The sequence below is a fragment of the Canis lupus genome, chromosome 23 (genome assembly GCF_048164855.1).
Source record: "Canis lupus baileyi chromosome 23, mCanLup2.hap1, whole genome shotgun sequence".
NCBI classification, from domain to species: Eukaryota; Metazoa; Chordata; class Mammalia; order Carnivora; family Canidae; genus Canis; species Canis lupus.
Genome location: NC_132860.1, coordinates 38,656,053 through 38,670,113, shown reverse-complemented (window position 1 = coordinate 38,670,113; position 14,061 = coordinate 38,656,053). Strand labels below are relative to the sequence as shown.

Below are 14,061 nucleotides of genomic sequence, written 5' to 3'. Positions count from 1 at the left end.
GGAATATAAAAGCCCAGCCATCTTGGCCCAGTGTAGGACAACTTGGAGGGGACATTTTAACTCCAGAGCTCCCCCTCAGGGTTGGCTGGGGCTTTAGGGACTCCATCACAGCCCTGCTTCTCCTCTGCATCCTGCTCCCGCCCCCCCTTCCATAGGTGCTGATCCCAAGGGCATTTCTTGATAACATCCTGAACACTCCACATGTCTCAGAATCTGCTTCCCAGGGAGCCCAAGCTGTGCCAAATAATACCATTTTGCATGTACACAGAACTTCAGATGTGAAAGGTGTTTTTCATCCACATGATCTCACAACTTCTTCGAAATAGCCCCTACCCCTCCAGGGAGGCTGCACAGCTGTCCGTCGTCACTGGTAAGGAAGCTGAAGTTCAAGGGTTAGTTTTTGCTCCAGGTAATATAGCCAGACAGGCACAAGGTGGGACTAGAACCTGGTTATTTCTGACTCAGAACTCAGAGTTCTCCGTCTCTGTGACATCGGGCTGCCTGTTCCCTGCATGTGGGAGGCAGTGCAGCGAGTCTGCTTGCTAAGAATTAAATCCCAGATCCCACATGACTGGGGGTGTCACTGGGCTCCAGCAGCCTGCTGCTCCCATCTTCCCCATCCGTTCAGTCAACTCCCCCAGTTTACAGACCAAAGAGGAGGCCCAGAGAGGGGAAGGGGCTCACCACCACTCGCTACACCTCCCCCCCACCCCCATCACCAGCTGGTTACTGATGGGGAACCAGCTCCAGAAGCCTCTGATGTGTGTTCTCAGTGCTAAGTGGGCAATTAGGAGACAGGTGAGGAATTCTAGGATTCATGGGACAACATAGAAGGTGTTAAGCTCATGCTAGAATTGGCCCCTTTCACCTCCAAGTACAAAGTAAAGAGAAATGAAATCTAAAACTATATAACCATGCTCAAAAATAGAAACATCCACATGCAGAATTGAAGAGAGTTGGAGAAAGAAGGAGGAGGAAGAGAGGCAGGCAAAAGAGAAGGAGGCATGACAGTGGTAAACAGACACCAACAACAAGTCACAGGTGGTTGCTGGGGACAGACCCAGCCCACCCCAGGAGGACTCATCATCACAATCTGCCTGGAACCACACACATGGTAGGGACTGGAAAACGAGACAGGGGCCACGCTGCCTGCTCTGAATACCAGCCCAGCATCGCATCCTTGGTGGAACAAGGAAGATATGACTAAAGGCTTCAGGGTCCCCCCAGACTGTGCTCCGTGAGGGCAGGACCAGGCCTGGAGCTGAGCAGGAGCTCTGGCACACAACTGGAACTGTCTTGTGGCCAGGCTGCTGGAGCACTCACCTGGGACTCTGCAACCCCACAGGGCTGCCCACATGGTGGGGCCCCTGCAGCCCCAGTGCTGGAAGGGCCCGGTGCCCCCAAGGCTGCCAGCAGGCTCCTCTGCCCCCACCCCTGCTGACTCACGAGAGCCTCAGCCACCCCAGGCCGGTTCTCAGTGAGCAGGGCTGCTCATGCACTGGCTACTGCTGGCAGGCTCTTCAGGAATTTGGAAGAGGCAGGGCCTCAGGTGTCTAGTTGTTTCAGTAGGAACCAGAGAAGCATCCCTGCCCTTAGGGGAGGAGAAAGAGACCTGGAAGGGGAACGGCAACAAGAGTGGTCATGCAGGAGGACAGGCCAGCTGCATCCTTTCCCGGGAGCCAGATCCAGGATGCTGCTGGCTTAGTGACCTTGGGCCTCCGGCCCCCACTGCTAGCTGCTCACACCGTGTGGCCAAGGACACGAAAGTCTAGCCGGCTTGTCTGTTCCAGAGCATCCTCCTGCCCCATCAGCCTGCCCTGGACCTGCACTGCTCCCAGGTCCCAGCACATCCCCGGAACCAGATGGCCTGTCAGGGTGCCATGTGCTATGTCAGGCCGTCATCACCCTCTCAGGCTTTCAAGTTTTAACTTGTGAGTCAGAGTACTTAACAGTCAGGCCTTGGATTGAGACAAGCCAAGGTCTGAATCCCCATTTTTCTGCTTTGTGCTTTGGCCAAATGGCTTAAATCCTCACAGTCTTCTTTTCTTTATCCGCAAAATGGACATGAGAGTATCAACAGCCAGGAATGATAATCAGCCAGTGCTGACAGACGACCAGGATGCTTTGAAAAAGCCATCACCGACTCGGGTTGGCCTACACTGATTCACTGCGAGGTGTTTCCATCATTATCCCTGTTTGTGGCACCAGGTTGTCATAGGGACAGGCAGGGACAGGCAGGCAGTAGTACTCACTTCTGGTACCTAGTATGAGTACCTCTGAGGCATAGTAGGCTCCTGACACATACGTGTGAGAGGGAGGGAAGGAGGGCTGATACCCAAAGACAGAGAGGCTGGGTGGACGGGAGGAGAGAGGTCCGTGTGAGCACAGGAGTGGGCAAGCCTGAGAAGAGAGGCAGGACCTCTGCCCACTTCCCACATACACTCTATTCTTCTAGCCCATTGACTTCCTCCCCATTCTATGAATTTTCTGCCAATTGTGATTTTGAATATGCTGGTCCCTCTGCCTAGAGTTCTCCTCTTCTCTTGACTAACATCTGTGTGTCCTTAAAGGCTCAAGCCTCACCTCCTCCAGGGTACCACGCCCAGGACCAAGCTCGTCCCACAGGGGTCTGGCTAACCCCACCCTTCCTCAGACCTAGGAGTTACCCCTTTTGCAGAATGCCTCAGAGTTCCCCAGAGCTCAGATGTCATGATACCGAAGGGGCAGATGGGAAGGAATGGCCAAGCTCTGAAGACTTTGTCCAGCTGGTTTTTCCTGTTTACAAGACACCAAGAGCTATTTCCGGCTCTTAGGGGCTTCAGCCCCCTCCCCTGCACCACCACACACATGGAGCAGCATTCCTGGCCCTTCCAATCTCTCTCCCTCATCATGAAGCCTCCCTGGCCTCTTCAACCTTCTCTCCACAGCCTTTCTTTTTTTTTCTTTTTTTCCTATGAAGTCCTGTGTTTTCTGACTGTTCTTCACTTAACAGGGCTATCTCTAGCCCTGAGTTTCTTGTGGGTCTCTTGTATCTGCTCCCGGCTCCTGTGACTTCTCATTAGTGTGTTACATCAGGTAAAACCTCAAAGAAGCCAACAAGATGGTAATTATTCCCTCTGGTTCCTCCCAAATTGTGTCAGAGTTGGTCTAACCCATCTTCTGCATGGGCCAGGAACTGCCTTCTATAGAGTCTAGGGATTCCAGAAAATTCTCCCATGACACAGAAATAGGGCTGAAGTAGCCTAGAGGGCTTTGGCTGTATCCAATAAGGGGAACTTGAATTTTCTGAACATATGTGCTGTTAACTACCTACAAACCGACTGTTTTATTCACCCTTCTATACCCAAGGCCTGGTGTACTGAAGGCCCAGAACAGGCACCCAGTACAGACACTAATGGACAATGAATGATGGGGAAGGTAGGAGCGGGCCTGGCCTTGAAGTGTAGGACACACAGTCCCCACATGGCCCCAGGCCTCCAAGGCCACCATGAATGGACCCTGACCAAGCCTAACCCTGTGCCCTTGTCCCCGTGTGGGACAGCAGTTGTACCTCACCTGAAAACTGGCTAATTCTTCCCTTTCCTCCAGTAATCTGTTGTTCAGCATGAAGGGTCCTTTAACTTTGTCAAACGTGACCATTAGAAACTACCTTTTCAGCTTGTCCTGTTGTGCTGTTTCCTGAATGTACAACCTCTAATACTCAGTTTACAGGAAATGTAATTATGGAAAGCTCCCTCTGGAAAGGAAAGCTTGTTTTTCTTTCATCGAGAATGGGAAACACCCAGTCACAGTTTGGATGGCCCATGGCATTCATGAGCACCAGCCAGGTTCAACAACCTCCCCGGAGCCCTGGGCTTCTCCAGGTGGCTACCTCCAGAAAGCTAAACTGTTTGCTTCCTCTCCACTTTTGAATCCCTAACACTTTACCCAAGAGCTACCCAAAATGAAAGTCAACGATGAGATAACTTTATTTGCCAGACTTTATAAGATAGGGCTGCTCCAGAACTGCTGTTTTGTCTCTTGAATGTTGTTCTGTAATCAGGTAACTTGCCACTTCACAGGCTGGCCTCAGAGGAGGATCCCAGAGAGGAGAGCAGGAGTGTGGGGCTCCAGGAGCCAAGGGCAGAGAGAGTTTCCCAAAGGGTGACCTTGCCAAGAGGTGGGGGCAGTTGCTTGATTGGACTGGGTTTTAGGGAGGAAAAAGGAAAAAAGAGGTGACAAGTATATTCAGCTCTTTACAAATAAGAAATAGGGTGAGACTATACAGAGTCAAGACAAAGCCTTCCAAAGGTGGGAGCTTGAGGACCTATTTGTACGTTGATGGCGGTGATCCAGCAGAAGAGAAATAGAGGATACAAAAGAGAGAGAGGAGAGAGAGAGAGAGAGAGAGAGAGAGAGAGAGGATTATGAGACAAATTCCTTGAGTGGGCAAAACAGATGGGATCTGGCACATACCTGGAGGTGGCTTTAGCAAGGAGCGGGGATGGCCCATCGGTGGTAACAGGAGGAAAGGCAAGTGTGAGGACCTTGGAGGGTTTCTAGACTTGGAAGAGGATTTAGAAGTTCTCTCCTGATTGTTTGAACCTCACTTTCCACCTCTGAGAGGGGGGAAAACGGGGTCTCCTAATACCTGCTTGGTAGAGTTGTTGTGAAGATTAAATGAGCAAATAGAGCTAAACACACACCTAGCACAGAGTCAAGGTCGCGAGGAGAGTGATCAATAGATGGCAGTTGCCCTTGAACCCTTTCATGGAAGTGTTACATTCTTTCCTATCAGATTTTCTATTGTTTTGTGTTCTCCACCCTTTCCAGAATCATTGACATCTCCTGCCTAAGGTCACTTCCTTCTACTTCCACTACCCCCACCCTTCAGTTCTCCCCCAAGGAAAGCCCATCATGCCCTTCCTGCTGCCTTCAAGTCCTGAGTCAGGAGAGGGTGGCTGAGCCTCAGAGACCACAAAGGGCAGGAAGTAGCACCCTGGTGTTCCTGCTTTGCTTCCGACGGGGCGACAGTTCCCTCATCTGTTGTAAGCCTTTCTCTCCAGTCCCCATCCAGCACTGAATTTCTGCAGCTAAGCCCAATTGTTGGGCTTGTAGGTTCTAACCACAGTTGAGCCTTGGCCTCTGAGAAGGAAAGGACCCATCAGGCCATGGGGAGGGGTGGAGGTGGGGGGGTGTCTTTGGGATTCTCTGATGGAATATCTTTGGCGCCATCTGGCGGCGCATGTCTTGCACAGCTACTCTTTTCAGGAGGCAGAAGATGGCCTGAAATAGAATCAGATGAATTGAAAACCCCCTCTCTATCCAGTGGAAGAAAACCAGTACTTCACCTAGAGAAGCCATCTAGTTCGGTACATCTCAGGCTTAAACGGGCATGCATATACATCATCTGAAGATCTTTTGAAATACAGACTCTGACCCAGTAGAACTAAAATGAAAGTGGCTCTTGGGAGCCAAAGATTAGGATGTGTGGAGTTTGCACAAAGTTGTTTGCAGAAAGATGAAAATGGGGAGTAGCTGATGCAATAAGTGGACATATCATAGGCCAGGGTGTTTAGGAATTTGGAGGAGGGTCATACCGTGCAATTCTTACTACCTTCAAATAATTACTTAAATTGTTTTTTGATGCTTTCTTGGGTGTCAGCATGGTATTCCTTTTGAACACAGTACAGTTCTGAGCCTGGCCATGATACAGCCTCTCTTTATTTGGGTTAAATCAAAAGTAGATTTGGGCAGAGAAGGAGAGGTTAAGGCTGACTGGCTGGAGAAAACAGAGGCTGTCTGGCAGAGGAGATCCTGTGGGCTGGGTCTTAAGGAATCAATAACGAACTGCAGAAGGTCCTATAGATGGTAAACAGCTGGGCAAAGTACAGGAGGGGAGAAAGACACAACGTGTTCAGGAATGAGCAGTAATGCACCCATTGCATGGAGTACGTGGGGAGGCATGAAGCAAAAGGGGGTCGATGCTGACAATAGACTTTTCTATCCGTGAACTAACAAGAGGCATATCGTAAACACCTTCTTCATGGTTGTCATCACACTTGTAATCAGTTAATACTGGTTATACTTTCCTTATAAAGTTATACTTGCAGTTAACACTTTCTTTACTAAGCAGGAAGGAACCTATTTTGCTACCAATGGTATCCTTGGTAACTCAGAGTCCAATACCTAATTGATGCTTAAGACATAAAATGAAGGCAACGAATTCTAAATAATGACCTCTGACTACTGATTATGTAACAGCTATTCATGCCCAAACTTTGGTAAATAGGGAGTTCCCCAGAGGCAGGGACCATGTTTGAGTCCTCTTCCACAAGTGCCTAGCATGGTACACGGTCCTCCACACCTGCACTGTGAGCTCCTTGGGGACCCTTAGGAGGATGTCAGGAAAGCCCCCCAGTAGTCCTCAGCCCAGGCCGTGGGACCCTGTGGCACTTTAGCAACCCTCCAGGCCATTCCTATGTGAAGGCTGGAGAGCCTGCACCCCTCCTTCTGTGTTCCCCCCATCAGGTCCTGTCTTCTGAGGTCCACGATGAGCATGTACTTATTAGCCTCTGGCTGTTTCATGTGCCCCCTGTCTTGGCCCAACACATGGCCTCTAAGCCAGGCACAAATCCAGCCTATATTCTGGGAGAAGGCCCATCCCCAGAGCTATAAAATACAAATCCCTTAGATAACTGGAAAGAGTGAACAGAAAATTCATTCATATTCCCACTCTGCAAACCTTTAATATTCTGTTATTCCTTCCAGATTCTCAGTGCGTGTTTCATTACAACTAGAATCATGATATGTAGACCTTTTAAGGTTCTCTTCCTTCCAGCTAACCCAGTGAAGCATTGTCTAATGTCAAGGCCTTGTGCCTGATTCCCCAGGATTCCCTGATACCCTTCAAATCCTCACTCTGTTATTTAATCTTGGACAACTCATCAAACGACTCTGTACTTCATTTTCTCAGGCTGAGAAATGAGGGTGATAATAGGTAGGATTAAACAAATAAATGTCTTTATAGTTAGACACATAAAACACTTAGAGCAATATCTGACATTAGCTACTAACTTAATAGCATTTTCTCTGCTGCCCCATCTTCATGATTATTTTAAACGGCTGCAGTACATTCTGAGTGTCCACATTAGCTTCTACTTAACCGTCACTCCTTTGTTAGATGTTTAAGTTATTTCCAGTCATTCTGCATTATAAATAACACCATCATAAATATCCTAGGACATGCGTGGTGGATTTTTCCATACATAGATTCCCAGGAGTCGAAGTATGAGGTGAAAGGGCACGAACATGTTATGCCTTTGTTCTATATTGGGAAAGAGTTTTCCAAAAAAGTTTGTGGCATTTTAAAATACAATTTATGCTGCAACTTTTTACTTTTCACTCCTCCCTCACCAGCCTTGGATGACATCAGTTACTTTGATTTGTGCAACGTCAACAACCCATAAGCTGTCCCCATGTAACTTCTTTTCTTTGACTATCATGGAGGCTTACCACTGCCCGTGTGATTACTTTACTGTGAACTCTCTATCAGGTATGGTCTACACCAGTTGCTTTAGCAGAAAAGACTTAGTACAAAGTCCTGCTTATTATGTATTTAAAAAATGAAAAGCCCTAAGGACCTGCTCCCAGCCCGGAGCCTATAGAGTAAAAAGGAAGACCAGGTGACAGCCAGCTAGTATTGGTATCTCTGACGGGTGCGCTACAAGGCTCGTTCCGCAAGTGATGGACAGAGTGCTTCTGGATTCAACTCAACAGAACAATCTGTTGCTGTAGAAGTGGAAAGCCAAGGCTGTGGAGTTTACTGATTTAGCAAGATGAAAATGCAGCATGCCTACTTAAATTTGAATTACAGATAAGGAATGAATAATTTTTTAGAATATTTATATTAATATTGCATGGGACATACACTAAAAAAAGAAAAGTTATTTGTTGTTTATCAAAAATTCAAATTTACATGTCCTACATTTTACCCGGCAATCTTACAAGGCAGGCATAATGCTGGAAAAAGCGTTCCTTCCTCTTCTCCTAGCCTTTCCATCACCCTGTTTTCTTTCTTGTCCTCAGGCAGGACCTCAGTTGTCTGGGACTTTTTGGTGGGATAAGCCAAACCTTTATTTCTGAAGGTGAATCCTCAGTGGTCCTACCTCTCCTTTGTTGTAATACTATTCATTCATATCTCCTATTGAGCATACAAGTACTGAGACACACCCCCAGAGGATCCCCTGGGCTTAGACCTAATCCCTCCTGTCCTCAGTTTTCCATCAGTATCAGGATGAATAACCACAGCCAGTAAAGTAATCCTGTCTTTCTTTGTCCCCTGGTTTCATGGCAAAAAGAGCACCAGATGGCCAAGGGGCAGTCTCAGATATCAATTTGGTAGAACCATGTTGTGAACGCTGTAGAAACATCTGTGTCATGGGAATCAACACCTCCAATCCAGAGAGCACAAAATTGAGGAGACAGGAAGCAAAGTTTCTACAAGTGAGTTATTAGGTGAAATGGTGAAAGGAACCACTTCCACTTCAACCCCTTGATTTCCAGACCCACGTATTCTGGCTGCGGGAGAAAGAGCACAATGTATTGTCTGCTAAGTCAAATCCTATATTGCATCCTGTAAGATAGAACTTCACCAACTTCATGGGGTGTTACCTCTACTGAATCTTAAGTAAGTCTTCAGGAGCCCATTCTGCCAATCTGTTAGGCCAGCTGCTCCTAAGTGGAAGAGTACTTAGTAATACCACTGAATTCCATGGACATAAGCCTATTGCTTCACTTCTATTACTGTGAAATGAATTCCTTGATTAGAGCCTCATTGTCTGGAATATATTGGGATGGTGAATAGGCCATCCACAGATTCCAAACATCCACAGATTATGGCATTGGCAGATTATTATATACAGAGAAAGAAAATCTATATCCAGAATATTTGTTTATTCCAGTGAAGATAAGTCTCTCCCCTGTTTATAATGGAAAGAATCCAATGTAATCATCCTGCTGCCAGGTAAATGGTCCTCCCAGGGAATGGTGCCATACCAGGAGCTCCATATTAGTCTCTGCCATTGACAGGTTAGTCATTTAGCAGTAGCAGTAGTAGGTCAGCCTTGATGAGAGGAGGTCCATGCTTAGCTTCCATCCTTGCCACCATGGCTCCTTTGTACATAAACTCATTTTGTAAACCCTGGATGGCGGGAGAAGAACGCTGACTAACATACACAGGACATGCCATTTTCTCCACCTGATTGAGGGAACCTATTTCATTATGCCCTTTGGTGAACGTTCATATGTGGCCCAAGTATGTTCACACTGTACATCTATCCCAAGAGGTCCGTCCACACAGCCCTTCCCCACACCTCTTCATCGCCAATCTTACTATTTATTTTATTCTAAGTCCCTGGCCATCAGCCAAACCTCTAGCAACTGCCCATGAATCAATGTAGATCTAGCCATCTCTTGGTCCAAAATGGACAACCAAATTTACAACTTTAAGTCACGTCCATTGGGAATATTTTCCTCACTATCACCTTTTCGGGCTACCTTTTATTGGGGCTGTGAAGCTGCAGCCCTAAACTTCCCATTGATCCCAGTATATCATTAAGAATAATCTGTAAACCAAGCCCACGCTTCTTTCTCCTTGGTCATAAGGAATCCCTAGTGAGGCTGTAGGTGTGCACTGAGAGAGAAGAAATCATGCAGCAGCAGAAGATGTCAAACGAGTCTGAGCCACCTGCTCATGCAACTTACTTGTACTTCCAGATGGCCTCAAGCCATTGATGATGGTATGCTACCGGGCACACCAACCTTATGACTTGGTGGGTAAGATAGGCAGCTTAGATCACATGGTCACCTAATGTCTCATGGCTAGTTTGTGGGCTCATTTTTAATTTGTTTTTTTATCCATTTATCCCTTAAACAAATTATTCTGTGAGGCTCATACTTCTTTTTGGCTTCTATTAAATTTATACTTGTCATTTCATTTATGAATGATGGTAGTAGCAGCACCTGACTATCTGATCCTCATTCCCAGGGTCCAGTAACAATCCAGGAGCCGTTTCTCAAAAGAACAATTAGCTACAAAACAGGGTGTGCACTTGCTCCAGAGCCAGCATGCCTACAGATTTGACTTCCGTAAGGCCAAGGAACGTCGCTTGTTCTGCTGCACATTCTAGGCATGGGGAACTCTCCCAAGGGTCTTCTTTTAGAGATTGGAAGCCAGTGGCCAGGGACTGACCTCAGTGTACTCTGTTGCAGGCACAGCCTCCGTCGCTGTGGCAGGGATCCTGGCTGCTCTACGAATCACTAAGAACAAGCTCTCCAATCATGTGTTTGTTTTCCAAGGTGCAGGTGAGGTAGGTGCCATCAGGAGAATGATGGGTGAAGCATGAAGAAAGGGAGGCGTTTAGGGGTTCAGAGAAGAGGAACCATCAAGGTATCTTATGACAACTGCAGCTGCCTGGACACCATTTGGGTGTCTCAAGGACTTTACTGGGCCTTAAGGAGTAGGGGGAAAGGTGCAGAGAAGAGAGGATCTTGGTAAAGCATCTGATAAATGCTGAGCAGCTATCTGCCTTGTATCTGAACGTCCACCATATGGTACCTCCCAGGCAGCCATGGGCATCGCACACCTCCTTGTCATGGCCCTGGAAAAAGAAGGTGTACCCAAGGCGGAGGCTACAAGGAAGATCTGGATGGTGGACTCCAAGGGACTCATTGTCAAGGTACTGTCAGTCTAGAGACCTAGAGGTTTCCTGACAACTACAGCTATTGGAACCGGACTATAAGAGGTCTCCAGGGGGCAAAATGCTCAGACAAAATACAAAGCAACAGGAGGGTAATGTCCTAACCTCCAAAGCAGAAGCCTTAACTGCTCTGTCCAAAAGCCTTGTACTAACCTCCAGCAACAGTAAATCATAATTTTCCAAAAGTAACCTGCCCTCTCTCTTCCACATCCTTGCATATTTTGCTCCTCTGTCTGAAATGCCCTTGTCTTGTGCCATACACCCACTCTCAACCCTCAACCCCATCTATTTCCTCCTTGTCTTCTGTTACCTCCTCCAAGATGCTTTCCCTGAGCATCTAGGTCTCAGTTCATTTCCTACATTTATGCTCATGTAGCCATTCCCCTCCACACATTGCACTTGCCACACTATAGGGCAGTTGCCCTTGTAATTGTCTTTCTGCCCACTAGACTATGTAGTCTTCATATCAATGCCTGGCATGTAATGAGTGTGTAATTATGTTTGAAGTATGAGTGAAAGCATGAATGAGATACAGTCTGGCTTTGGCTGGAATATGTGAAGGGCACAACTGGATGGCCTCCTTCCTTAGGATTTCACTGAAAGCTCCAAGCTTTAATGCCCCAAATTCCACTGACATGGAATGCCAGTGAGAGATTTTTTAAGATGACAGAGGTAGAAATTAAGGAAGTACATAGGGGTGTCAATCAAGAATAGAAGAGCCTCAGCAGAAACTGACCTTCTGTTGTCTCATACAGAGCCAGATCACCTCCAGAAGGGATTCCTCCCCCCACCGCAGGTCATTCTAGAACATAAGTCAGGCAAAGGTAAAAGCTGCCAGAGGCTACCCTCTTGCCACCTTTCAACATTATTTTGCTCATCCCATGAAGCTTACCCCTGCTCTAATCTCTCTCAAAGCTGATGTCTTCACTCTGCCTCTCATGAGGCCAGCTGACCCAAAGGAGTCATCAGAGACATCTGTACCATCTACCAGCCTGTCACCCACTGACTCCCATTTGAGGAAATGGAAAGAATCCTGGGCTTGTTGAGAACAGCCAGCCATTGCAAGCCTGTCCTGGGGCTTAGCTTATTACTATTCACAGGGAGGTCAGTGGCTCTTGTAAAATACATTCAAATTAGCTTCCTGACCCTGGGTGACTCAGGCCCGCATCCCTCAACTGGCCCTGAGTGCTGGCAGCCTTGGGGCCAAAGGTCTAATTCAGACTCAGGCATTTCATGAGAGCCTTTCTGTCCTGGCCCAGGAAGCCATGATCCTAGCAGCACAAAGGAAGGCTTTATAGATTCTCCATGTGTGGTTTGACTTAAATAAATCCCCACATACATCCCCAGACTGTGACACAAACCCATTAAAATCCTCAGGTTCCACCTTGGGTTTTACCAGGAGATCTGATCAAGAGGATGAGCTACAAGGCTTCTGATAGCTCAAACCAAAGCACGGGGCTTTCCAGGGAATGCTCTCAGAATCTCCAGATGCATCCATGTCCAGCCAAGCTGTTCTCACTGCCAAGCACCATGTTTTCCTTTCCCTGCAGGGGAGGAGCCACCTAAACCATGAGAAGGAGATGTTTGCCCAGGACCATCCTGAAGTGAAGAGCCTGGAGGAGGTGGTGAGGCTGGTGAAGCCCACGGCCATCATAGGTAGGAGGAGGCAGGAGGCCCACTGTCCAGCCCAGCTAACCCTCTTGACTTTCAGGTGCAAACTAAGGCTCAGCCAGGAGGCATAAGTCATCAATGGAAACACAGCTCCCTCCCTGATTCCATGTCCACTTCAGTGCCACAATCTTTCACTGAGTGACTACTATATAAAAACCATAGAACAACAACAAAAAAAAAACCATAGAACAAAGGCACCAAACTGCGGCTTAGTGAGGAAGATTTATACAATGCAGTGGAAAAGCACAGGGCTGGTCTTTCTAACCGAGAGGAAGTGAGCACTGGTCTCCCAAACAGGGGACCCTGGCATCTCTTCCTGTACTGGGAGAGCCATGCACCCTAAAGGACAATGCCCAGGAATGCCTTCACGAATACATCTCAACTGAGCAGAGACCTGAAGTGGACCAGTGTTCCCTTAGGGATTAACAGGAGGTCTTACCCAGCTCACGCAAGAAGACCCTTTTCTCTTTGGCTCCCTCCATCCACCCATATGGTGGATGCTATCTCCAAAAGTCTTTCATGTTGCACCAAGTTCCCCACCACGACCACCATGAGAGGAATGGGGTGTTTATAAAGAGTAGGCATCCCTACTACCCCCCTTTTCCCTGTAGGTGTTGCTGCCATCGCAGGAGCCTTCACGGAGCAGATTCTGAGGGACATGGCCTCCTTCCACGAGCGCCCTATCATCTTTGCCCTGAGCAACCCCACCAGCAAGGCCGAGTGCACGGCTGAGAAGTGCTACCGGGTCACTGAGGTCAGCGGGGAGTCCTTCCTTCCCCAGGCTGAGAGGACATAGTAACCATAATTATGAGAAACCCTATGAGGGTGAAAAAAACATCCCCACATCACTGATGAGCAAACCAAGGTTCAGAAAGATGAAATAACTTGCCCAAGGTCACAGAGCTAATAAGGAGTGGAGCTTTGAAGCCCAAGCTCTTACCATCATGTTATACTATTCAGGGTTCCTCTAGTAACATAGAGCTTTGACCAGAACCTGAGGCATTCATAGACTCTAGGTCACCTGCATACGTGTCATGACCTGGATTGGCCCGCTCGGGAGGTGACAGGTTAAAATACCTTCACCTGTCAGTGATTTCTTGGCTGCCAGGTAACTCAGCGGGAGCTAAGCTTTCTGGTCAATGAACAAGTGTGCTTTCAGCACCTGCAGTGTGCTCAGCCCAATGCTGAGCCATTTGGGAGAGAATGAAGAAGGGTTTGACCTTCGGGAGATAAAACTAGGCCACCATTACTGCCTGAAACCCATCTCCATGCTCCATCTCTGGTTTTCTTCCCAACTCCAGGGCCGAGGGATCTTTGCCAGTGGAAGTCCTTTTAAGAGCGTGACTCTAGAAGATGGCAGGACCTTCATTCCTGGGCAAGGAAACAATGCCTATGTGTTCCCTGGAGTGGCTCTGGGAGTCATTGCTGGCGGGATCCGGCACATCCCAGATGAGATCTTCCTCCTGACGGCAGAGGTATCACTGCCCCTGCTCCCCTGCATGCACACTCCCTATAGGGCCTGTGATCTATACCAGGTCCTACACTGGGCCCCCAAAGATTCCTTCTACCACCTCTTCTACCCACCTGCCCCAACCCTAGCAGTAGATCCTCAAAATGCTTGACCTCAAGCTTTGGTCAAGATCACCTTCAT

At 47.9% G+C, this 14,061-nt stretch overlaps 1 protein-coding gene across 4 annotated transcripts in view; it reads left to right on the top strand.

The window, feature by feature from the left end:
• The window catches only part of ME3 (malic enzyme 3), a 186,224-nt gene that overhangs the window by 167,244 nt on the left and 4,919 nt on the right, over positions 1-14,061 (top strand). For all 4 annotated transcript variants that reach the window (XM_072794951.1, XM_072794954.1, XM_072794952.1 and 1 more), the window contains exons 8-12: positions 10,252-10,349; positions 10,605-10,718; positions 12,290-12,395; positions 13,022-13,164; positions 13,712-13,885. In XM_072794951.1, the coding sequence (XP_072651052.1) occupies positions 10,252-10,349; positions 10,605-10,718; positions 12,290-12,395; positions 13,022-13,164; positions 13,712-13,885 (635 nt within the window). The remainder of the gene's footprint in view (positions 1-10,251; positions 10,350-10,604; positions 10,719-12,289; positions 12,396-13,021; positions 13,165-13,711; positions 13,886-14,061) is intronic.